We start from the raw sequence: 26813 nt of genomic DNA on the forward strand, positions 1-26813 counted from the left end.
AGAGCGACAGAGAGAGAAAGAGGCAGAGAGAGAGAGAATGGGCACGCCAGGGCCTCCAGCCACTGCAAACAAACTCCAGACGTGTGTGTCCCCTTGTGCATCTGGCTAACGTGGGTCCTGGGGAATCGAGCCTTGAACCGGGGTCCTTAGGATTCACAGGCAAGCACTTAACTGCTAAGTCATCTCTCCAGCCCCTGGATGAATGGGATTTTTGATCCTGATAAGTCAAGAAATAATTTGGAGGCTAAGGACATGGTTTAGCAAGTACCAGGGCCTACGTTTGACCTGCCAATACCCTGCAAAAATCCAGGCATCGCTCTGCATGCCTATAATCCCTCTTCTGAGTGGGGAAGTAACAGAATTGCTGGTGCTCATGGGTAGCCAGTCTAATTGAAAAAGGGAGAGCTCCAGGCTTAGCGAAATACCCTATCTCAAGAAAATAAGGTGGAGAATGAAAGAGGATGACAACCAACATGTGTATGTACCTGCACATACACCCATGGATCCACATATGCACACCACACATGGAAACACCCACCCCCCCCCCCACACACACACAAACAAACAAAAACAGTGTGTTATGGGAAATAAGGCACAAGATTTTAGTTATGCTGCCTTCTTTCTGAGATGATGTGGCTTCAGGTTGATGATGGAACACTGAAGGAAAGAGTGGAACAGCAAGTCAAAGAGGAACAGACAGGGCTGCTGATACAGTTCTCAGGGCTGGGGGTGGCGGTTCAGCTCAGCTTTTCCTGTAGACTTTAGGTTTTAAATAGAGCATCCCAGTAACTGCTAGTTGCACTCAGCAGGCCCCATTCTGTGTGAGCTGGGAACAGCCCTAGGAGGTGGTTGTTACTTCCCCTTCCTTTTCCTTTCACCATATACCACTGCTCCCCACTCCTGCGGATTCCAAAGAAGCTCTGAAAAGCAAGCTTTCAGCAGAGTTGGTTCAATCAAAAAGCACTTAAAAGTATGTTGAGAAGGTTCCACAAATCCTGTAAAACTCACCAAGAACTTTTATACAGTTGCCTTTGAGTAGACACAGATAGAGCCCAGACAGACCCCCTTTGGATATGGGTCTTAAAGCAAGTATTTCACACTGTTGCTGGCTTCTGTCATATAACCCTAGAAGAAAGATTGGGCAGATGTACATTTTAAAGGTGAGAGGATTTGGATAGAACAAAAAGAAACCTGCAAACTACAGCTTCCTGGGCCAAATTTAGCTTAGTCTGTCTGTTACAGTTTGAGTTTGTGTCCTCTGTGGAATTCTTCCATTGAAACCTTGGTCCCCAATGGTGTGATATTGAGAAATGGAACTTTTCCAAGTAAATATGGTAGATAAGGTCATGAGGATAGTATAAGGTTTGGGAAGACCACACAAATCACTCTGAGGCAAATATGAAAATTTGTATTTAGGAAATGCATGAGCTTCTAGGGCTGACTCAAAAGAGGGGAGTACAGCCAACCTGAGTTTTCAGTAGTGGGCTTTATAGGGCATTTTACAATTGGAGGCAGGTGAGGACGGAAAAAAATACCCTCATTTGTTAAGTTGAACAGAAAAGATCCTTTAGGGGATCATTACATTATCCATTTAAAATAGCTAAGGTGTGACACCAGAACAGTGTGCATGTGACTTACAAGATAAGGGTGCAGGAAAACATGACCTGGAGCATTGTTAGGCAAGGAGAGGATGAAGACTGAGTGGTTTCTCGGGGATTGTAGATAATACACTTCCCCTGCCTCTGTCACCATTCTGCTGTCCTTGGTGAATCCATCTTGGGAGCCCATCCAACCTAACAAACAGGATACTGACTCAGGAGGATTAGTGTCCTTATGAAGGGATATACCAGAGTTTGTTCATTCATTCTTCTCTCTCTTTATACAAAAATTAAAGATTGTATAGCAACCCAATGATAAGTTAATTGTCTAAAAACCAGGAAGGGAGCCCTCATGAGGAAATAAATTTCCAGGCATTTTGATTCTGAACTTGCAGAAATAAAATTCTAATGTTTAAGACACACACATACACACACACACACACACACACACACACACACACACACACACACACTGGTATTTTTGTTATAGCAGCCCTAATAGATGAATATGGCCTGCTTATGTCAGTAAAGTTTCCTTGAAACACACCAGAATTAGTCGCTCACAGATAGTACATGGCAGTTTCCATGATACAATATAAAATATGAATAGCTATGATAGATTTTTTACTGTCTAGCCACTCTCATTATAGTGACAACTGCTAGGATAGAAACTTGGTATATAAAGGGTAGATATTAATACCCCAGTGGGGTTTTAAAGGGCTAAAGGGAAGAACTAATTTAGGAGGTGATGGTTAAATTAGCACTGGCCTGATCACCTGCAGAAGTGGCCTGTCCTCCTCACCTGGCCATCGTCCTTGTGAACTTAGTGGTATAATATGGATCTGTGGACCTGTGTACTCTCAGCAGTTGAAATCTGTGAAGGGCAGACATCAAGGACAGGCTGTCCTCCACTGAAGGACTTGGGGCAATAAGGCAGAGAGGAAATGAACGTGTTGAAGAGCCCAGAAAAGGACTATGCTGTTCTCACTTCCATGGCCACAGCAACTGGTGGGTGCCAGGTGCCCCAGTCCCTGCTGCAGAGCAGCAGCTAGCTTGTGATCCATAGGGAATGAGTGACAAGATTTCTTGGCTAAATTAGCTTTTGCATTTGTAGAGCTGGAGAGACGGCTCAGTTGGTTAAGTGCTGACTGTTCAAGCATGAGGACCTGAGTTCAGATGACCAGCACTCACATACAAACAGCTGTGGTAGGACGCACCTGCAACCCAGTGCCAGGGAAGCACAGGCGGGGAGGAGAAGGAGCTCCAGGGTTAGTCTAACCAAGTCAGTGAGCTCCAGGTTCAGTGAGAGACCCCCATTTCAAAAAGTAGGTAGAGAGTCATTGTGGAAGACACCAAACATCAGCTCTGGCCTCCACAACCACCTGCACTCATGCACATTGAAGTGAGCGTACATGCCGGGCATAGTGGCACAAGCCTTTAATCCCAGCACTGGGGAGGCAGAGGTAGGAGGATCACCATGAGTTCGAGGCCACCCTGAGAATACATAGTGAATTCCAGGTCAGCCTGGGCCAGAGTGAGACCCTACCTCAAAAAAAAAAAAAAAAAAAAAAAGAAACAAACAAAAAAATAAAAAAGAAAAAAAAATGGGCATACATGCATACCACGTAGACTTGAAACAGCCAGAAAATATATCTATAGTCCTCCTGTGCTCTCTTCCTCCATGAAGAATTGGAAGTTTAGGTCGCCTGTATGGCATCTCCGAGGCTGGATCTTGAAATCTATATTTTGGGAGATAGTGTACACTGCTAGCTGAGAACCACCACCACTGAGCTCTTCTCCTCTTGTGCTGCCTAGCACTGCCCTTACCTGAGAAGTGGAAGGGCCCTCTGGCCAGCCTTTCACTGAAACATGCTGGGAGAAGGAAGTTTTGAGCCAAAGAGATATCACCATATTAATGATCTTCACACTGGAGAGTTTGGGAGCCGGTGGGGTGACTGGGGATAGAATCATTGGCCACCATGCAAATATGAGGATCAGAATTGGGTCCCTCAAACCCACCTAAATCCAGATGCAGCCTATATCTGTAATCTCAGTATGCCTGTAGCAAGCTGGGGGTGCAGAGACAGGAGAATTCCTAGACTCTTGTTAGTCAGCTTCCTTGGTGAGCACAGTGGATAACAAAATATACCCTGTGTCAAAGAAAGTAGAGGGTAAGGATTGACACCTGAGATTTTCCTCTGACTTCCACATTCATATTTGTGATTGAGGCATGTAGACAAACACACATGTATGCATGTGCACGTGAGCACATGTGTGCACACTTGCACATACACACACACACATACACACACAAGATAATGTATATATAAAAGTGGTTTTGAATCTATCTGCTGCCATCCTGGCCAAAGCATTGCAAGTTTCTGGACCAAAATGCCAGCCTGGGAACCGTAGTCCAACTCTCAGAAATGTGGAATCCCAAAGCTGAGGCCACTTTCAGGATAGACTTGCTTTTCATTATACACATTCCAGCTGTGGTGGCCCTGCTGTGTTATGAGCAAGCAAAAAAGAACTGGAATCCAACAAAGAGAAAACACCCTCTATCTTCTTCCCCTCCTGTGTAATCAATAATTCAACCTTGTAAAGCCTGATGCCTTACAGATATCTTGCTGCAAAGGAGTCAGGGGCCATCCAACATTCACATCAACTTCTAAAACTAGCCTGCTTGCTTGCTTGCTTTTTCTTTCTTTCTTTCTTTCTTTCTTTCTTTCTTTCTTTCTTTCTTTCTTTCTTTCTTTCTTTCTTCCCTTTTCTTTCTTTCTTTTTTGTTCTACACTATACCGAGGGTTGCCTTTAGTTTCCTCCCACTTAAATACAAAACTGTTATGTTTATTGAGGTGTGGCCCAGCGAGAGTCCAGAAGCAGCCAGAGTGGAGTGTTTAAAGGTAAAGGGAAGGGAAGCAATGCGAAGCCGACTGTCAGCGAGTGCTGAGGGCGCTACCCCTGTGAGTCAAGCAGGACAAGACGCACACATGTAGACACTTGTCTTCACTGAAGACACAGATCAGAAAATGCCCTGTGGTCAGATGACCATGATGGTGACAATGATGTCAGCTGTGGACGCAATCACTGTGTCAACCACCTTGAGCACCTCGTATATGGCAGTTCTTTTAATATGGACTAGTTTATATGACCGATGTCTGTAAAACTTAGGGCATAGACAATGGCTCAGAAATGGTTTGGAGTCATTACTGGGGCACATTTCAATCAAACCGTATGCTTAATGCCAGGATTCAGAGTGCGAGTGGTCCAGTTCTTCACTCCCGTCTTCCTTTGCAGCATAGCTGCTGACAGCACCAGTCCTTCAGGGTCCGACTTCACGAATCCCAGGGAACGGGTGCATTGCCTATGCTGGGGGGACCCTATCCTCCCGGAAATGATCTTGGTGCTTTTATAAAGTACATGTGTATGGAGGGGCATGTGTGGGTGTGCATGCATGTGGGCACATGTATGTGGTTGCCAGAGGACAGTCTCAAGTGATGTCCTGAGGAATACCATCGACCTTTTTTGAACAAGGATCTCTCATTTGTATGGAGATCACAGAGCAGGTTAGACTGACTTGGGATCTACCATGAGGCCTAAGGAGCCAAGGTTACATCAAGCTGAAACAAATCTTCAGACGTTCACTGACACATGGCATGCTAAAAGGTGTTGATTTTGGTGAGAGAAATACAGGCCAAAGCTAGCAGCCTCTGCTGATTGATGAAAGGCTGTCTATCAACTTGACTGGGCTAGTTCCAGTTTGGACCTGCTCCTGTGTTACACCCCACAAGGACACAGAGACATGTCTAGCAATGCTAAGTAGTTTCTCATAGGGGTCCACCTTTCTCTGCCTTCCCAGCACTGGGATTATAAGGACCATACCACCAAATCTGATATTTTTAAAACTGTTCTGATGAGTGAGGCTAACTGCTTACTGACTGAGCCCACACTTCAGTATTTTACTTACCCTTCCCTTCCTCAGTTGCTTTTCCCCTCATTAACAGCCTAAATAAGGCCAATTAATTGCAATGACTTCCAACATCCACAGGGAGACCTATTTGCAACAATTGTAAAAGCACACATGCTTAGCCACCCATCTAAATCCAAAAGACCCCAGGAGGCCAGCACCTCTCTAAAGACTTTAAAAAGAGGATTACAGTTTAAAGGATGGTGTCTTGATTGATTTAGAGATAGTGCATGATGTGTTCCATGAACAGAATTTTTAGTCTAGAGATTTGACCTGTGAGAAATTCCTTGGTATGGACAGGACATGTCTCTGTGTCCCTGCGAGGTGGAACACAGGAACAGGTCAAGGACACCATTTGACAGGCAGCCAGCACTTAGCACTTAGCACGTAGCACTTAGCACTTAGCACTTAGTACTTACCCTGCTTCACCACTAGCTGTAGTTCCCAGGCTGAATCTCTCACCAAGATCAGCGTCCCTGAGCATTTCCTTCTGATAACCAAGGCCTGGAGATCTGTTACAATTTTATGTTACTTTGGCTATTTGAGACTCAGAAGCCTACAAAGAAAGTTCTGATCACAGTTTGTCATAGAAAAACACTATAATGGAACCTGTTAGCATCTAAAAGTTCTCTACTCCTGTCCTTCTCACTCTCCCCTACCATCTTGGCCATGTTAACCTTGGGGCTCTGGGTCTGCATTGTGCCTTGATAATTGAGTATAACTCTTGGCTAAGAGAAGGAAAGATCACCTTCTCCTAGCTTCTGTGAGCTCCTTCCCTCACAAAGCAGTTTCTCAGTTCTTGCCATAAAACCCACTCCCTGGTCCACTCTCACTCTTTTGTGAATCCCCTGCTTCTCAGGTGTGTACATCCAGCATCTCTTGTTCTCTGGTGCATGCACCCCCTTTCTCATTTTCTGGTTACAAGAAATCTTTAGGTCCAAGATGCTATATGTTTTGGTCCTCCATTGTGAATCTCCCAAACTAATAGGATCTCTGGGTTCCTCTTCAAAGTATTCTCCTTCTTTCACTCATTCATTGATTTAATAAATACTATGAAGTCAACATGTGTCAGGCAATGCTCTAACAACTGGGGATTGCATTTTGTTAATAAAGATATTAGTACAGATAGGAATGTATATTGTTACTGGAGGTAGGATTAGAGCCAGGAACCAGCAGTTTAAGAAGTCAGACTCAGTCACCTGTAGTCAATAAGACAATTAAATGAGCCAAAGTAATAGTGAAAAGTATAAAGGGGAGGTTAATTAAATGTAGGCACATTGGTAAGAAGGAAAAAGAGATCCAGTGACTTCCTCATCCAGAGTCTATCTTCAGGGTCCTGGAATGGGGCCTAAGTAAAGGGCCAGAAATATGCATGGCTAAGCAGTGTCCCTCAAGCCATGCCCTGCCCATCATTGCTGCCTGGGCTCCAGTCACTTACAAAGTGGTCTGATAAGTTTGTTAGCACCCTTTGAAGGTTTCCCCTCTGGCTAGCCCCAGGCTTAAGCTTTTTCTCCCAGCATGAGATTCCTGGGGAAATTCCAATTCCTTGGGATTCATTATTTCAATAATCCGATTGCCAGTATCTCCTTCCAGTGTCTCCTTTCCTGCTGACATAAGATTTGGGGTGCCTTCCAGCGCTCAGTTCTTGGTTGAGCTGTAACTCAGGAGTTAGGTTGCTGGACATTCACAACCACACAAAACTTCCACTGAGTCAGTGGCCTCCAGGTCTTATTAATTTTGATGAATGAAATCCACAGACCATACAGGGTCAAGGTTAAAAAGATTATATTATACACCTTAACATAAGGAAAGAAGGTGGAGCACCTGCTGGATGCAGGGGTGGGTCCTCAGAAATGGGAGAGTCAACCTCATGTCTCTGTTTGGAGTCTATTATGAGAATTTACTGGATGAGAACTGAGCTGGTCCATCCAGATCTCATGCAAGGTACCCAGGAGCTTTTTGGAATGGTGGTATTTTCCAGGAATTTTAACCTTTCTGGAGAGTCAACCCGTTTGTATTCCCAGGAAAGGTAACATGCCTTCTGGCCTCCAGCAAGGTGGAGGCTGTGAGGACTCCTTTAGGGAAAAAGAGACCAAGAAACCCAGGTTCTTAAAGGCTTGAGGACAATCCTTGCTTCTACTTTCAGGGGCCCTAAACTGCCTCACAGCCAGATTGTTTCCAGTACTGTGTCACAAGAGAAAAAATGAGCCGGGGAGGTTCAGTATATGCCATCAGTTTATGGAACTCTCTCAACGATGATGTCTGTCTCACCCCTGTTCTTAACCATCACCTTCTCCTGCCTTAAAGCACAGCAGCCAGCAAGTCATGCACAGGGAAGCTCCCCTGGGACTGGCTGAGCCCACACATCCTTTCCTGCTCACACAGTGGCTGAAGTCATGCAGGGTCACGTGATGATGCACAGAAGCCTATCTGTGAGGCTGGGTTGTGTGCCTGAGGCATGCGCACTGGCCACGGTGGTGTTGGACCAGTCTGCCGCTCAGCTTGCCTGCATCACTGCTGCTCACACCAAGCCTTAGAGACTGTAGAGAAGTGGCTCATTAGTTGCTATCTGTCAGTTCTATTAATTTGTAACTTGCAGATGCAGTCTGCCTATGAGTCTGTTCCCACTGTAAAACATTCATGTACTTCTAGCAAATCAAAAGTTGTTCCTAGAAACCTAGGGAAAAGTGCTTGTCATGAGTTAAGATCTACAGAATCCACGTAACACAGACACAGCAATGCCTCCTCGGCTGGTGGAGACAAGAGGATACCTAGGGCTTGCTGATCAGCTAGTGAGCTCCAGGTTCAGTTGGAGACTCTGGGGAGAGGAGCTGAAAAAGACACCTTTGTTGACCTCTGGCACTGACATGTATATACACATGAGTGCACAAGAGCAAATGCTTGAGCCCACATACATACAAAGCACATGCCTTCATGTGTGCACACCACATACAAATATATCTGCCAAAAGGCAGAAAACGTGAAACAGTGATTCCTGGATATCACATATCCCTAAAGGGATGATACATTGTTAAATGCCCAATTTTCTGGACTTCTTATAATGGCTTTACTTATAAATAAAAACACACACAAAGAGATTTACACACATGTCCCCCTGCAGGCACCAGCAGCACAAGTCTTGCATCGCTTTGTTTTTCTTCCATAGTGTACTTAAATGTCATTCTTCCCCTCATGGAAAACTTTCTCGATCTGCCTGGAGCACTGTGATTTCCTTTTGAGTACTGCTTAATATCCCATAGCATAAGCATGCCTTTTTCCTATTAAGGATGTAAGGGTGTATTTTGTTTTTAGTATAAATGTTGAGGAATGGAACTGTTGGAATTGCACATTTCAAATTATTATAGAGCTGGAGATTTTCCTCAGTACAGCAACATGCATAAAGCTCTTGGTTTAATTCCCAATATGACCTCCAAAATATGCACAACTATTACAGATCTGCCAGCCCTTACGCTGCTTTACGCCCTTACCAGCCATCCATGAAAAGGCCCTTTCTGGTTTTGTTTTTTCTTGTTTTTGACAGCCTTTCCTCTCAGGCCCAGATCTGACCTTATGGGGTGGGTTTAAGAAAAGGTAGACACACAAGAAGTCCCCTGTACTGTGAACCTGAGTCTCAGGCTATGGGAAACCTCATTGTAACTGATTGTCCCTCTTGCTGAGAGTGTGCTCATTCTCAGGAGCTTCTGACAGGCAGAGCTAGAAAAGCAATGTGCCACACTGAGAAAGAGAGGCTATTTGATAAAAATGGCTGGCTAGTGATATCATTATAAAAGGTCATTTTAAAATAGGTATTTCATTCTCTTGGTTCCATTGTCAATTCCAAAAAGTTTGTGTTTTCCTAGCTTTATGACCATCCAATAACCACAATATACCTTAAAAATTATCCTTTCTTTAAAACAGCCAACATTACTTACCTCTTTTTGTGTTTTCTTCTTGAGGTATCATATACATATGTATATACAATATATGCATATGAAAGAAGTTTTTACTATTTCTCCCTAGTGCATGCATTTGGTAAAATGGTAGGCAATGAAATATAATGGTTAAGAATACAAATTCTAATGCTGGAGAGATGGCTTAGTGATAAAGGCACTTGCCTGTGAAGCCTAAGGACCCAGGTTCTATTCCATAAGACCCACATAGGTCAGATGCACAAGGGGACGCATGCATATGGAATTCATTTACAGTGGCTGGAGGCCCTAGTGTGCCCATTCTTTTTGTATCTCTGCCGCTCTCTCTTTTATAAAAAGTACAGATTCAAAAACAGGCTTCCTGGTCTTCATTTCTAGCCCTATCACATAATAACTGTAAAGCCAGAGACAAATTACATAAATGTCTTCCTCAGTTTCCCTACCTAAAAAAAATAATAGGTATTACAAAGACTAAATAATTCATAAAGCTCCCCAAACACATCTGGAACATAGTGAATAGCATAAACTCATTTGTTAAATAATAAGAAGGAGGTAAGAGCATAGAAACAAAGACAGAGATACCCAGCTATGCTTCTTCCTCATTATTCTTTCAGAGCTGGGTGGACTCCTACTGTGGGGATCATTTGCGGGTGCTTACCAGCTCCTACGTTATGGGCTGCAATTGTCTTCTCTTGATAATAAAACCAAACTCTATGAAGAATGTATATAAACTTTTTGTCTGTGTATAAATGTAAGATACATTCATCAGAGTACAATTAGTGAGTCAAGGAGTATGTGCATTTGTAATGCTGAAAGCTTTTGTCCCCTTGCCTTCATGGAAAATACACCTGCCCACCCTGGGAACCATTGTGTGGGAAAAGGGCTTGTTTCCAAGGCAGGAACATGGTGCTAATAAGCTTTTTGATCTCTGCTCAAGTGATAAATGAGAAATGTACCTCAACCAAGTTTTTATTTGCACACCTCTTTCTGAAGGGGTGGGCAAGGAACTTTTTATTTATTCAAGGTCTCTATGTCTTTGCCTTGGCACTGTGCACTTGCTATCTTCAGTTTTCAGATGGAGTATCATTCCTTTATCTTTTACAGATCAATCAGTTATTATGTATTTCTTAATAACTTCTCAGACCTTTTCACATACCAAGGAAACTTGATCATTGTGATTGTTTTTATTTTGTGTGTGTTGTGGCTTAACCACTGATCAATCCTCCCCCCCCACCCAAGTCCTGTGTTTGCATTTTTTCCCCTTTCAATATTTAACTCAGCTCCCCTTAGAATTTATCCTGGTAAGCATGTGACTCATGGAACCAGTCATCACCCTGAGCTCTCACTGGGCCCTCCGCACTTTGTAACGTTTCATCCACGTTCCCCTGGGCTGGTTCTGCATCACTCTACTTACTCCTTGTGTCTTCATCTTCTCTCTGGTGGCTTTTTGTACTTTTCCCACCATCACTGGGTACTTTAAGCTCATCATGCCTAAACCCAAGGGCATTTTCTCCCTGGCAGCTATTTGATGTCAATCACATTGTCCTTGGAGTGTATATTAGTTATGAAAATACCTGAGAGAGTAAGGTAAAGAAGAAGGATTTATTTTGGCTCAGATTTTCACAGACCAGATGATGGTTTCATGGTCCCATGTGCTTCGGAAGAACATCATGGCACCGTGAGTGTGTGGAGGGGGCTAGTCTTCTCATGGCAGATAGACAGGGCACAGAAAACCTCCAGCTAGTTCCCACTACCTGAACTGTAACCAAGTGTTCAACACATATGCTTCCAAGGGACATTTCATTCAAATGATACATACATACATATGTATGTATGTGTATGTATATGTGTGTGTGTATATATATATATATATATATATATATATATATATATATATATATATATTTTTTTTTTTTTTTTTCTCTAAAACCACTCCTGGTAGTTCCTGGCCCTTTTCTTCATTCCAGACACCTACTGAGGATAGAATGGACCTCAAATTCTCTTCTTTACTCAGTTTCCTAAGAGAGGGAACTTGTTTCCTCTTTGTAGACTCTTAGATAATCAGCCTTCTGCCCCAGCCCACCTCCCACAGCCCCATCCCATGTCTCTCAAAATCACTACCTTATCTCTGCTGGCTGGATCCAATCAAACAGAAAGGAAAATGGCTATGAGTTTTTTCTTATGTATGCACATGAACACGTGTGAGCATGTGTGTGGGTGTGCACATGCCAGGGAAAAGTCTCACTTGCTGTTCCTCAGATTTGACCTACCTTTCTTGAGACAAAGTCTCTCACTCAAAGGCCTCTGAAGGGCCTGGTATTGGTGGTGCTAATCAAGGGACATTTTCACCTTCCCTGATTAGTTGAATATTTTTGCAATGAAAACATATTCAATAAATATTCTATAGCTGGAGAGATGGTTTAGCAGCTAAGGCACTGGTCTGCGAAGCCAAAGAATCCAGGTTAAATTCCCCAGGATCCACATAAGCCAGATGCACCAGATAGCTCATGCATCTGGAGTTCATTTGCAGTGGCCAAAGATCCTGGTGTGCTCTGTCTCTCTCTCTCTCCCAAATAAGTAAATAAATAAATATATAAAAAGTAAAATAAATAAATATTCTAAATTTTAATGTACTTCAAAAGAAATAAGTTTATTGTGGTTCAATCAGTAAATGACAGTTATTACCTCAAAACTTTAAGGATGAAAAATCTGAGGAAAATTTATTACTCAGTAGGGAGAATGGATGGGAGAGTTAAAGATACCTGAAGAATATTCTTGGAAAATCAAACAAAGCCTCCCACATAAACACAAACACAAGTCCAAACCCTCTCTGCATGGGCTGTCAATTACTAGAGTACCCACCTTCCAGGATTTTCTACCAGTGCTCCAAAATCAATCCTTACAAACATGCGGTTATAGGGAAAAATGACATGAAATTGCATGTTTTAAGGCAAACGGAAAGTACTTCTTTACCTCCCACTCCGAGGCAGTTTCATTTTACTGCTTCAGTACACTCAAACAGGCAGCTCTTGTGGATGGAGCGCTGCCAGCTGAAGCCACAGCCGCCCAAACACTTGCAGGCGATTGCTGCCTGGCTGCCGGGCCGTGGCGGCACCCCTCAGCTACAGAGAGTAGTAAGTGCACCGAGGCCCTTCATTCCAGAGGCCGGCAGCACTATCCAGTCTTCTCCATCCAAAACCAAAACAATTCACACACACAAAACCCAACTTCATAATAAACACACTTCCCCACACATCTCCGTTTTCGTGGTTAGTTGGCTGTTGTTCCATTACAGTTCTTGTTGATTAAAACACACACACACACACACACACACACACACACACAAACCCCTGACAAGAAGTAATGGAAGCGAGGAAGAGTTCATTTTGTCTCATAGTTTAGGAGGAGATGTGGCTCATCATGACAGTGTAGACATGGCAGGAGGAGCATTAGGCAGCTGGTCACACTGCATTGGCACTCAGGAAACAAGGCATGGACAGGAAGTGGGGGCAGGCTATCAAACATTAAGACCCACCCCCAAGTAACCCACTTCCTCCACTGCAAACTGTACAACCTTCCAAGACAGCATCACCAGCTGTTGAGCAAGTGTTCAAACACTTGATTTCATTGGGGTCATCTCACATTAAAATCAGCAGCTGACCACTGTCTTGTGCTGTGTTACACGGGGCAGGAGAAGGCAGGACACTAGGTACCAGCTCTTGCCATTCCATTTCTACTGATATGCCCTAGGGGAGTAACTAAACCTGGCTCTCTGGATCCTGTCATTCATACAATGGGGATGGTCACATAGACCTATCCTGTAGAGTCACTTTCATTAGCTAGCTTTTGCATTATTATATTAATCTTGCATGAAGAAAGGTTAATTTTTTTTTATTTTTGTTTTTGAGAGTGTATGGCGTACGTGCATACATGTATGCATGCTCCTATGTGTGTGGATGCATGCATGTGTGCAGGAGTGCATGCACATGCGTATACAGGCCAGGGGTTGATGTTGACTGTCTTCCTCAATGGCTGCCCACCTTATTTGCTGAGGCAAGGTGTCACACAAGTTCAGAGATGGCAGATTCAGCTAGTCTAGCTAGCAAGTTTACCTATGAGAGCCTCTGTTTCTACCTCCTGAGTACTGGGATTTATAGAAGGGCCCCACCGCACCCAGAATTCATGTGGGTGAGTAACAAGTGTTTTACCACTGAGCTATCTCCCCAGACTCAAGAAGTATTTATGTATTTTTGTGAACAGCGTTAGAAGTTTCCATCCATGGCCATGGGCCTGTGGCACAACAGCAGGCCATGGCAGTAGCATATGGAAGAGGAAAGCCTCTCATCTAATGGCCAGCAAGCAAGAAAAGAAAGAGAAATGGGATGGATCCTCCCTATCCTTTTCAGAAGCATGTAGTTATTGACCTAAGACCTCCTGCTATAGCCAACCTCCCAACTGTGCCATGGTAAAACTCAGGTCTTTTCCACAGGGTATTTTGAGGGCAAGGCATACGAGACAGAGAGCAAAGCATGTTAGCAAATGAGTCAGCCTACTGTAGCTATCTTTATTGTGTATAGCATCCAGAAAAACCCTTAAATACTTAGCTGTCATCACTATATATTACTATTTTAATATTTATGCATCACTACTATTATGCCATATATTACTATATTATTACTATTACTGTAAGCTTTATGATGTCACACAGTGTCCCAGCATACCTTACTTTGATGGCTGGACTGCTTCCACTGGACAGGAGACACGCTCCTTGAGATGACCCGGAAATCTTCTTGAAAAACTCCTTTTTGTGCCCACCCATTGTGTGTCACTAAACACAAGATATCTCATGCCAATTTGTCCAAAAGCCAAAGCTACTTCCACAAGAATGAGGCTGTTCTGGGTACACTGTCAGCCTGGCCACCTGCTTCCTAAACCCAGTGAACTTCTTTAATAGATAAGGTTAAGGTCCCTACAGTATCTATTGGAAGCATTCCTTTTAGGGATTTGATTTTTACTGAGTAAATACTAGGATTTAATAAACTCACGTTGAGGCCATCACTCTGAGGCCACTTATAGATTAATAACAGAGCTGAGATCTAAGTGTATGTTGTATGGCCTTTCTTGGACAAAATTTTCAGCAATAACAACGGCAATACGAATGTCTTCTGTGTAAAGGTCATAAAATGGAGACTTTGGGGCTGGGAAAAGATATGTTAGTTAGTAAAGTGTTAATCTGGCAGGCATAAGGACCTGAATTTCATCTCAAACATGCATGTTAAATGCCAGGTGGATTGATTTGCCCCTGTAATCCCAAAACTGGAAAGGCAAATACAGGTGGATCCCTGGGGCTTGGTGGCAAACTAGTGAAGTTTAATTGCTGAGCTCAAGACCAATGAGAGACCCTGTTTCAAAAACTCATGGACAGCATTCCTGAAGAATGAACCTGAGTTTGTTCTTTGGCCTACATGCACACACACACACACACACACACACACACACACACACACACAGATGTGTACATCTGAACACACATGACACCCAAACACAAGAAAATATGAATAGTTATGCATGTACATACACACATTGAAAACACCAAGTTTGAGGCTAGAGAGATGGCTTAGTGTCTAAAGTGTTTGCCTGTGAAGTCTAAGGACCCCAGTTCAATTCTTTAGTATCCATATAGGCCAATGCGCAAGATGACACATGCATCTGGGGTTTTTTGCAGTGGCTAGAAGTCTTGCTACCTATTCTCTCTCTCTCTCTACATACATACATACATACATACATACATACATATATATGCACCCTTTCTCTTTCTTTATTAAATAAATGAAAAAAATACTTTGGCCTTCAGAGATAGCTTAATGGTTAAGGTACTTTCCTGAAAAGCCACAGGACTCAGGTTTGATTTCCGAAGATGCACATAAGCCATGTGCATGTGGTGGCACATGCATGTGGAGTTCATTTGCAGTGGCTGGAGAGTGCCCATCCTCTCTCTCTATCTTCCTGTTTGTCTCTCTCACTCTCACATAAAAATAAAAACATAGACTTTGATCTGACACTTCTTTATTTCACTGATATCAGTAATGAAAGGAGCTTTCAGAAGAGCTCTATCAAAGGCAGTGCAGTGGTGACGTTCGCATTCTCCAGAGGTGATGTGCATGTGGGGAAATCCATGCAGTTATCCCAGAGCAGCTTCGTGATCCCACCCCCACGTCTCTCTCACTGTGGGAGGAAGTGACAAAGAGCTGTTCACCTGCAGGTGGGTTGACAGGACTGGCTGGGCATGGCCAGCACCCATTAACAGTTGCTTCGGGTCTGTGTTACAGGAATCATGTACCGCAAGTCATGTGCTTCATCGGCAGCCTGCCTCATCGCCTCCGCTGGGTACCAGTCCTTCTGCTCCCCTGGGAAACTGAACTCAGTGTGTATCAGCTGCTGCAACACCCCTCTTTGCAATGGGCCAAGGCCCAAGAAAAGAGGCAGCTCTGCCTCAGCCATCAGACCGGAGCTTCCCACCACCGTCCTGCTCCTCACATTAGCCCTCTTCTTGGTGCACTGCTGAAGCTGAAGGAGGGGCCCCCTCCTCCCGCCTTGTCCTTCTGGCCCTCGCACTCCGCTTCCCCACGTCTCTTCAGGGTGTTCTTTTATGCTGGGTAAAGAAGGGAGGCTTTTTGTTCATTTGCAAATAATGAAAGAGCTTCACATACAAACAGCCTTGTAAGCTCTGAATAAATTCAGTCTGAATTTCCAGTGTGCGCTTGGAGGAAGGGCGCGGAGCAGAAGTTGAGCAGCCCCATCCCCGCTACCATCAGGAAAGCCAGGCAGGCACAACCGGCCCTTAGAAGCCAGCCGTACAGTGTGCACCTGCCCTTCCAAAGCCTCCAGCTTCCCTGCTGTCCCTTACGGAGGTCCACTTTATGTCGTGGCAGCTGTGTGAGGGTGTTGTTGCTGTCTGTGTGTGGTGGGGGAGGGCCGGTTCCCTGCTGGAGGCTTCTGAACTTGACCTTCACACTTCGTGCTCTTGTAAGCCATTCCCTGCTGCCGAAGTGGCTGATGCTGATTTTGTCCCTGAGTCGTCATTCTGAGGTGACTCCAGGCTTGTTTGCTGGGGCTTGCACTCAGGCTGGGGCTCAGCCTGAAAAGTGCTTAAGAACACCTTCTTGGTTCGCCTGACGGAGGAATTGCGCTGGGAAGCTAAGAGGAGGAGCGGGCTGCGGTAGGAGCGGGTGCTGTCCGTGGCGGAGCTGGTGTGGGTGTGCAGGCGCTTCTCGTGGTTGGCATGCTGCAGAGTCAGGTGACAACGGAGCACCTGCCCGAACACCCTACGGAACTGCTGCGAAGACACATTATACAGGAGCGGGTTGACCACAGAGCTGAGGTAGAAGAAGGTGTCGGAGAAGGGGAGGAGGATCATGTATGCCCGGAAGTAAGACCTGGTCCAGTCGTGCTTGGGCTTGGCTGCAGCCATGATCCTCCGGACTTGGTTGGGCATCCAGCAAACAGCCAACGTCACAACAATCAACCCTAAGCAAAAGAGGGAAAGAGAGGGCAAAGAAACGGCATGAGAACAAAAATAATAAATAAATAAACAAAAATCCCATCAAATATTTAGCCCCTCAGTTCTGTGCTCACTGGCCAGGAAATGGTACCAATTTTTCAATGTTTTGCTTGACAGCTTCTTTTGCCACCAGCAGAAGAATTTAATGCCGCTTCAAGCTCAGGGGAGTTGGCTGTGTTAAATACCATTAAATGCTTTCGACAGTGTATCTTACACCTGTTGATGCCTGTTAATTTAAAAAAAAAAAATGTTTTCATTGTTGCTTGTGGATCCCAAAAATATTTTATGTTGGCCATGAATCTGCTTTTGGTCTTTTTGTTGTTTTAAAAGATCTAACCATACACTATAGCCATATTAGATGAAGCAGGATTTATAGTTAAGAATGTCTGTATAAAGAAGAAATATCCGGTGATATTTTGAAGTCAAATGGGAAATAGTTTCCCATTAGCTAAAAAAAAAAAAATCGAACAACAACAAAAAAAAAAAGCTTATTTCACAACACTGATTTTTTTTTTTTAACATTCAATTTTAGGGCAAGCAAAATAAAGGGTAGACAGTTGCTGAGAATGTTTTGTGACCACATATGTGCTTGTATGCACACCGATTACGCTGCTATCTGGAAAGGCATGTCTGTTTCTTTCTAAACACCATTACAAGGATGGACTCTCCCACCTCATGTGGAAAAACACATTAACAAAAAATATTTTTAAAATAGAGAAGGCATTGCAAGTCCATCAGGGGACATGCTCATTACCCTTGCAACACTGAAATGCAGTGTAGACAGGCCCTACAGAGAAGAGTCTATGCTGCATCAGACGCCGTGTAGAGAAGCGCTGCATGTCCATCTGCTTGCATTCTGATTTAATACTTGCAAAGGTGCTGTCTAGACCATAAACAATGGCAATCACTGCTCTTATGAGGCTGTACTGATAAAACAAGAAGAAGAAGAAAAGGAATCTTCAGGGCTTTTTCTCTCTTTCCCCAAGCAGCCAAGAACCCTACGTAAGTGCCCATGCATAAAGCTGATACATTACAGCAGAATTTACACTTTCGGGAATGCTACCTCTCTCCCTAAATTTGAGCCACAATGATAAGTAAAACTAACTCACATTCTTAAATCTAATTTTCTAGGAAACCACAGGGAGGTGACAGTTGGTAGTTACTGCTTCCTGCCCAGAATCAGGGGTGAAGGTTTCATTAACAGCTATGTTCATGCACCCAGAGTTGTTTTCCTGCCCACACTGGGTGGAAGGACCCTTGTCTGGAGTCAGAGGGGCTGTCAGCATTTACATAACTCATTTCCCCCAGGAGCAAGCTTTCCATAAGGCCCACCTGTCTACAAAGAGAGAAACTCTATCCATTGTTAATTTCCAAGAGTTTCCCCTGTCAAACCTCAGCCAAGGTTTTGAAATACAAACCAATTGTATTCTTTCTTCCCTTTGAATTTGCTACCCTGTTAACAGTAAATTTAAAAATTAGATGGGAAAATAACGTATTGAGCTGATGGAAAGAAATGACAACAATATTATCTTAAGTCAGAAGATTTGGAATCAGTAACAACTGCAGAATAAGAACAATAGCAACAAAATTAGCATTTTTCTGATAAAAGAGACAATACCCAGGGTCTGGAGGAGATAACTCAGTGGGGAAGGACACATGCTGTGCGGGCATGAGGACTTGAGTTCACTCCTCAACACCTCTATGAACAGATGGACAGAGCCAAGCAATTCTGGTATACTAATCTTGGAGGGGGGAGTGGATATTGGAGGCTTATTGGTGATCCCTGGTCTTCTAACTTAGGAAAATAAAATAGAAATATGATAGAAAAGGACACCTCATATTTTCCCCTGATCTCAACAGATATGCATACAGAGAACATACATCACAGATATGTACAGGCACTACACACACACCACACAAACACACACACAGAAATAATTAATTAAAAAATAAATTAAAATTTCTGCTTAGAAAATTACTTTTTTCACTTCTTTAAGGAGCACAGATACCCCTTGCCACTTATGTTGTCACAAATTTGTTTTGGGGTTCTGTTCCTTTCATCTCATGCAGCTCTGAGTAGGTCAACACTAATTGTGAAGAAGGCAGGAAGCCTGCCTCACATCAGGAAGCTACATGTTCTCACAAAATTTTACTGTTTCTTTTTTTTTCCTCTTCCCTGTCACTGAATTTCACAGAACAAGCAGAGCCCTTTTGATCAGAGAATCTATTTCTCCAAATATGGAAATTGAGCACACAGCTTCAGATGTGTGCTGTGTTGTGCTGGGGTGGGAAGGAAGGCTGGTCTTTGAGCTGCAGAATCTAGAAAGGTGATAAGTAACTTGTACTCACCACAAGCTGAACATATCATAACTTTTAAATAAGCCAATGGGGAAAAACAGAAAAGAAGGCCAGATATGGGGAAAGGGAAATAGTTTCCTTTCTGCCTTGTGTTGGCTCTTCTCTTGATCTCTTACACAGCCTTCCTGGTGGATTCTCACATGCACTTGTCTGTACTAAGTATCCCATCCAGACATATCTGAGCTGAAATCAGGACCCCAGTGACAGGGGCAAGTGATGATCTATGGATTGTTTTGTAGTTTTATCTAGGATAAAAATCCTTGCTCTGATATTGAAATGAGTTAATGACAGGTGGCACAATTTGAAAAAAAAAATAGCAGAAAATGGGGAACTAGATGAGAAAATTTCTCCAATACATCTAAGCAAGGAAAGTTTTTCCTTCTGGCTATAGAGTAAGGTTCCAAGTAGACTCAGATCGCAAGAGAAACAAAGATGTGGATTATAAATGGATCAGAATTTTAAAAGCTATGCATCCATCATGTATGAAGAAACAAGCAAGAACATAGACAAGTAGTATAAGAGTTCTCTGTGTCAATTTCAGTGCTGAGCTGTATATTTGTTTCCCTTGGGTGAATCACTCAGGATAACATGGTGAGGTCAAACCTATCTTCACTCAACAAATAAGGAAAGTGAGGCTCAGAGCTTAGACTCTCATGTGCTACAGCCGGAACATGCAGTTGCCAGTCTCAGATATCCATCATACAGCACTATTAACTTCTTATCTTTTCAGTTTCATATGGAAACACAAGCGAGGAACAAAACATTAACTATGATCTCTATATAATACTGCTTTTGGACACTGAAAATTGATAATGTAAGCCATTTATTTAATAAATTTTAGTTACATCAAAAAGTAAAAAGAGGTAAAGCTACTATTTTAATCACTTTATTTAACTCGATACACATGTAATGAACTTTCATATGTCATTTCAACATGGATTTGATATAGAATGGTTGAAATGGCTTTCAGGCTGAGAAGGAAAGCGATTTTGTCCCTCTCTCTTTTTCATACTAAGTTTTGGAGAGTCACTATGTCTTTTCCATTCATAAATAATGACACTTGGGATCGGTCACATATAGCAACTGGCTACCACACTGGGAAACACAGATGAAAATCATCTTTCCTCACCTCTCCACAAAGTAGCAAGGCTTCCTGTTTCCTCACAGTCTTCCCATTTGTTCCTTTCCCAGACAGACAAACTCATGTCAAGGCAAAGAAGCCCCAAGAACCTCTCATGAAAGTTTTGCAACAGGGGCTGTGCATATGGCTCAGGAATTAAAGGCATATCTAAAGCTTGCAGGCCTGGGTTTGACTGTACAGAATGCACATGAAGCTGAGCAGAAAAAGTGATGCATAGTATTCATTTCACCAGCAAGAGACCATGGTACATACACACACACACACACACACACACACACACACACACACACACACACATATGGAGAGAGGGAGAGAGACAGACATGTACACACACAGATGCACAGAGACATGCACACAAATAAACACACACACACACACACACACACACACATTTTTAAGGAAATATTTGTAACATAATAATATAACCTGAAGTCAGATCTCTAGAAGCCATGTAATTGCCAGAGGTGGTGACATGCGCCTGTATTCTCAGCACAAAGAAGGCAGAGACAGGAGGAAGCCAGCAGTTCACTAGCCAACCAATTTAGCCCAATCAATCCATATAGGATTTGTGAGTATATATTCTTGGTTATAGCTTAGAATAGGTTTGACCAGTCTGCTCATATAAAGCCTTATATAGAAAGGTCCTCCATATTAGTCAGCTTAAATTATTCTAAAAATACAAAGGTACATTCTGCATTCCTCATTGTAAATGTTACCTTTCTGTTATCACACTAGTTGTGCCAACTATCTGGCAGAGTTGTTGAAATATACTTCCCCCATATCATCTGGAGGTTAAAAAAAAAAATCTCTGCCTTTCTGCCTGCATCTTGCAAGATAATTTTGTTCCAGGAAGCTAAAACCTTGCATGTCCAGGTATAACCAGTGACAAATGGGAAGGCATGGGCCTGTGGGCAGTGTGAGAAAGTTGGCCTCACTGGAGAAGGAAGCCAACTTAGCCCCTTGTGTAAACTTTATCTTTGTACAGTGACGGGTAATTGTTCACTGACGATATCTGTATTAGCAAGTCCATTATTTCAGATAATATACTATTGAGAATAAATACCAGGTCCAGAGTTAACTTTCTATTCCAAGCTGTTTGCAGGTTGGCAGTTGGTTCCACTCCAGTTCCTGCTACTCTGTAGCTAACACAAAGCTTTAAAGTCTCATTCGTGGCCTAATGGAGTGCATTAAAGATTTGACTAAATTTATGTTTGGCTGCAATCAATTTAGACTTGTGTATTACATTCGGAGACCAATCTATAAGGCTTTGGTCTGCGAGGTACCACATGCAGCCCGCGGTCATACAGTTCGCATGTGATCTTGAATGAAGATCAGTGAACTGGACACACTCTTGTAAATCAGGTGAACTGTTGTAACGGGATTGTCTAGAGGTCTGTATTATACTACCAGCAGCCTTGCACTCTGGGTTTTGAAATGGATTCACATCTTTTCCAAGTGCAGTAATTGGTATTTTTCTTCCTTGATCACCACACTAAAATGACAAGAGCCATTAGATGATCACACTGGCTCATCCTTAGAAGAGTCATGTTGCTTCAAAAACAGAAGCAATGCAAGTGCCCAACACCACCCTACACTGTAGCCTCACATTTCAGTGGAACCCTAAGCAGCCAGATTGGTTTAACGTACAGAAGTACATTTCCCTGGGGAGATGACTCAGTCAGTAATGTGCTTGTTTGCAAGAGGACCCAAGTTCACATCCCTAGAATCTATGTAAATATCATGTAGAGTGGGATGTCTGTAATCCTGGTGGTTGGGAGGCAAAAACGGGATGATTTCTGGAGCCTATTGGCCAGCAAGGTTAGCCAAATTTGTGAGGTCCAAGCCAACGAGAGACCCCATCTCAACAAAAGAAAGATTAACACACACACACGTCTACCTGCACATATACACATGTCAACACCCATTCACATCAAACAGAGTTTAAAAGAAAAAAAAGGCAAGGAAAGGAAAGAAATGGAGAACAGAAAAGAAGCACATTAATTCTGTACTGGGATGTGGTAGCACCAATGTGCCTGACACTGCACTCTGTTTTCTCCCCTCTGACCTTTAATGTGAGTATCCAGAATCTGTCTTAGGATCTCAGAGAACAGAACAGCAGGAAGAAAAAAGGTTCCAATCTTGCAAATGAGAAAAACTGAGGCTAAGTAGTTTGTTCAAGATCTCCAGGGGACAGGACTCCTTCACAAGCCACACCACTCACAGCAGCAGGGCACTCTATGCTCTGTTGCTAAGGGATTGGGGGCATAATATTAATGTACTTTGTGGTCAGAGACCAACCTTAGGCTAAAGTTCTGACTCAGCATGTGATACCATGAGAGAGAAAGTTCTACACAACACATTTGATCATATTCCACTTTAGAACCAGATCCCTTTGAAACTGATATTCTGCAAAACTCTGGAGCATGCTTCTCACCCTAAGGACAAGGAAAGTTAAACTCTTGCTCAAGGCAGCTGATGACGGAATAGAAAACAGCATGTGGTGTAGTGGCCTGGCCTACAGGATGTCATTTACCTGTCCATCCATCCATCCATCCATCCATCCATCCATCCATCCATCCATCCATCATCACCTACAGATTGGTACATCTGGTTATCCATTCACCTATATCAAACTATCTTTTATCTACAGATCTATACCTTCAATCATTTACCACCTGTTAATATGTCCATCCACCCACTCACCCATGCATTAATTCATTCATCCATCCATATGTATGTATCATATGTCTTTCATTTATCTGTCATCTGTATCATTTATCTACTTGCCTATCACACGCACATGTGCACGTGTGCGTAGACACACACACACACACACACACACACACACACACACACACACACAACAATAAACCTATACCATTTATCTATACAAATCTTTCTACCAGTCACATTAGCTAGTTATGTATTAGCTTTCATCTTCTCCTTTATCATTTATCTAGCTGTTTATCAATTCATCTGTCAATTTACATTACAAAAGAACCTACTCATAAAGTGATATTTAAGCCAGGCATGGTGGCACACACCTTTAATCCCAGCACTCAGGAGGCAGGGGATGGCAGAGGTAGGAGGAGTGCCAGGAGTTAGAGGCCACCCTGAGACTCCATAGTGAATTCCAGCAGGTCAGCCTAAGCTACAGTGAAACCCTACATCAAAATAAACAAACAAACAAAAAGAAAAAGTGATATTTAATGCAGAGCAAAAATAGCTGAAAACTTGATTTCTGCCTAACAAAGGTAGCTTGTGTATGCTTTAAATAAACCTCAAGGATATCATCTTTTCACCTAAATTGAGTTCCCATTTTACTGAAATATTGAAGCCCTGAGGGTGCAGTGGGGATGGTGAAGGTGACTTAGGGATTTTGAGATTATTATGTCTTTTCCTGCTTGCTCCCCCCTCACTTTCCTATTCTTTCTAACTTTGGTCTTAGTGTACAGGAATTATACATTCCTTCATTACTTTTACTTTTTATTTATATTTTTGTGGTTTCTTTTTATTTTAAACATTTGGACAACTATTTCAGTATAATTAATTTCCTTTGGAATTCTATTTTTTTGCTTTTATTTACTGATAATTTCATATATGCATGTAATGTATTTTGACCACATTCACTGCCATTAACTTCTCTTATATCCCTCCTATTCCTGCTATATCCTTTCTTTTTCCCAACCAGTCCGCTCCAACCCCCCGCCCCCCCCCCGGAGTGTTTTTATTCACCCAATAAATATTTCTTAGTTGACAGTGGTCTGTGGTAAGCCCTGCCTTTGGCACGAAAGATGCAAATCAAGGTAAGTTTGCTAAAGACCATGAGAAAGTCCAGAGTAGAATAACATAGCAGCAGAGGGATGGTAGGGAGATGACTGGCTTTCTCACAGGCAAGAATAGTCAGACAAAAATAAATAATCAATAAATAAAGAGTAAGAATCAGCTGGGAAAAGGGCAGCCTAGGCAAAGACCCAGAAATGCTCAGGGTGGTGGAATACAATGGCAGCTTATTTTGTGAGAGCTGGAAGACTTAGTGTGGCTACACAAAGGGGTGGGTGAGAGTTGGAAGCCAGCCTGGTTAGAGAACACTCCATCAGGCTTTGTGGACCATAAATTAACTTGCAGATAGTAGAGTAAGGAACATCTGCTATCAACTGACATTTAAATAGCAATTGCTAGTGGAAAGTAAGCATATGGTTAGTTGAATGAAGAGCCAGAGAGAGACAAATACATCCAATAAAAGGTTTTAATGTTGTCTCAATTTACACATTAGTGTTTACCAATCTGATTCCACAAGCTAGTTAAGACCTTGATCTCACTCTCTGACCTTGACTGACCCAAGACATCCACTTCAGTATCCGTCTTGGTTTAGGTTCTGACCTCTGAGATAGTAGTTCTCACAGAGAGTTCACTGTAATGGCATCATCTGCACCACCTGGGAACTTTCTAGAAATGTAGATTCTTCCTACTTCTATTGATATGCTAAATGGATAGGTTATCATCCTGCCTTCTAAAGTTTATGTTAAACCCTTAGGTTATGACTGCTCTTAACCTCAATCATAGATATTACTTTGTGCATTAGGAAGAGGTTAATACATAGTTGCCCAGCTGAAAAAAAGTGCTAAGGATAAGCGACTGCTGAGTACTCAGCCCTAAATGGGAATCTATACTATTGCCTATAAGGGTCAGGGAACATTAAGAAAGAAGGGGCTAAAAGAATGCCAAGAGGGAGAGGATAGGGAGATTGGCTGTGAATTGCTGTTTCTGGACACAACACAGCCATTATACTCACAGACTGACATGATTAGACTCACATGGCAGTTGTGGTTTCCTGCACAAGACAGAGCCCACTAACATTCCACAGTGAACTGACAGGGCCTTACAAACGTTCACCCATCCCTGAGGATCTATTGGCAGTTCATAGTTGCTAAAGGAAGAAAAGTCATGTTTTTCAGTGGTATAACCACTGGTAAGTCTTTATCCACACTCCAGTAAAAAAAAACCTCCATCCATTGCCATACAGACAACCCTAACTTAACTCAGTGAACCATACACAAAACTAGTGGCATGAAAGTGGAGAGTGATTAGTTGGGAAAGGGAATGTTTTAGAATAGAAAGGAGTAAGAGAGGGTAATGGGGTGAATATGATAAAATACATTACATATATGTATGAAATTTTCAAAAAATAAAAGAAATGTAATTCTCAGGTCTAAGACAGACTCTAAATCAGATTCTGGGTGTGGGTCCCAGTAACTTAACCGGGAGTTCAGAAGACCCCAGGAAATTGTGGTACTCACCCCAGCTGGGAAGCACTAGTCTAAGATACTAACCAAGTAAGATGGGACATTAATGGCTCTGTTTCTTGTTTGCCTCTGAGGTATCATGTTTGACTGTGCATCTAACAGCAAGGCTTGCCCTCCTCTTGTTCATTTCCGTGACAACTATTCTGCCTAGCTTTGCTCCTGTCTCCCATCTTTCCTCTGGTCTTCTTTCTGTTGTGTTTCCCATTTTCATCCCTTTTCTTTATTCTCTTCCTTTCCCACATCTATTTCTTTTGTTTCTTCCATGGTTTTATAGTAGGTAAAGCAATGCATTTAACTCTCCTACTTGATTCTACTTTCCCTTCTTCCATCTTTTCCAAAATCACCAAAAAACAAATTGTGTGGAGCTCTGCCAACATACAACTCTCTCTTTCCCATTCCATCATTTTCTAGAATGGTCTTAATAAAGTGATTTGTTCAACCATTAGAAATGCCTCATAAGCTAATTTATGGCTGGCAAAGCATTTCTACCAACATATAAGGTTGCCATAGGAAAGAACAGAGTCTGTGGATACTGTGTGACTGAAATATATTCAGCCATGAACTCAAGGCACCCCTCCTGAGAGCCAGCTCCATGTCTCACATCCCCTGACCCTAAGGACTTCCTTAGACTTTCTGTAATGACCTCCAAGTTTGTTTAAGCAAATCTACATTGTTGTCCTCTTTCTTACTGATAATTTTTCTTTGGGGTAAGATGGAAAAGTTATTGGGGTTTGTTTCTGGGGAAGTACATAGGTCACAGCTTTAAAATGATGTCAACATCACAGATAATTGCTCCTGTCCATGAAGACAGATGGCTGTATGTCCCATCCTTGCTCCAGTAATTTGATGAAGCCCAGGAAAGAGCTCTTTCCCTAGCGTGACTCTATCCACCACTTGAAGGCCAATGACCTTTGAAACTGGGCACAGAAGCAGATCCCAAATGGCCTGCAATT

General features: G+C 42.7%; 2 protein-coding genes across 4 annotated transcripts in view; one reads left to right on the forward strand and one right to left on the reverse strand.

Annotated features, from left to right (window-relative positions):
• The window catches only part of Lypd1 (LY6/PLAUR domain containing 1), an 81123-nt gene that overhangs the window by 22878 nt on the left and 31432 nt on the right, over positions 1-26813 (forward strand). Inside the window, exon 3 of one of the 3 annotated variants that reach the window (XM_004659648.2) lies at positions 15824-17354. The exons of the other annotated variants lie outside the window; for them this stretch is intronic. Coding sequence (XP_004659705.1) covers positions 15824-16059 — 236 coding nt within the window. The 3' untranslated portion in view covers positions 16060-17354. Of the gene's footprint in view, positions 1-15823; positions 17355-26813 lie in introns of those variants that run through there. 3 annotated transcript variants of the gene reach the window in all.
• The window catches only part of Gpr39 (G protein-coupled receptor 39), a 242754-nt gene continuing 231484 nt past the window's right edge, over positions 15544-26813 (reverse strand). Inside the window, exon 2 of the mRNA XM_004659726.2 lies at positions 15544-17021. Within this exon, the coding sequence (XP_004659783.1) occupies positions 16504-17021 (518 nt within the window). The 3' untranslated portion in view covers positions 15544-16503. The remainder of the gene's footprint in view (positions 17022-26813) is intronic.

The sequence above is a fragment of the Jaculus jaculus genome, chromosome 5 (genome assembly GCF_020740685.1).
Source record: "Jaculus jaculus isolate mJacJac1 chromosome 5, mJacJac1.mat.Y.cur, whole genome shotgun sequence".
In the NCBI taxonomy this organism is placed as follows: Eukaryota; Metazoa; Chordata; class Mammalia; order Rodentia; family Dipodidae; genus Jaculus; species Jaculus jaculus.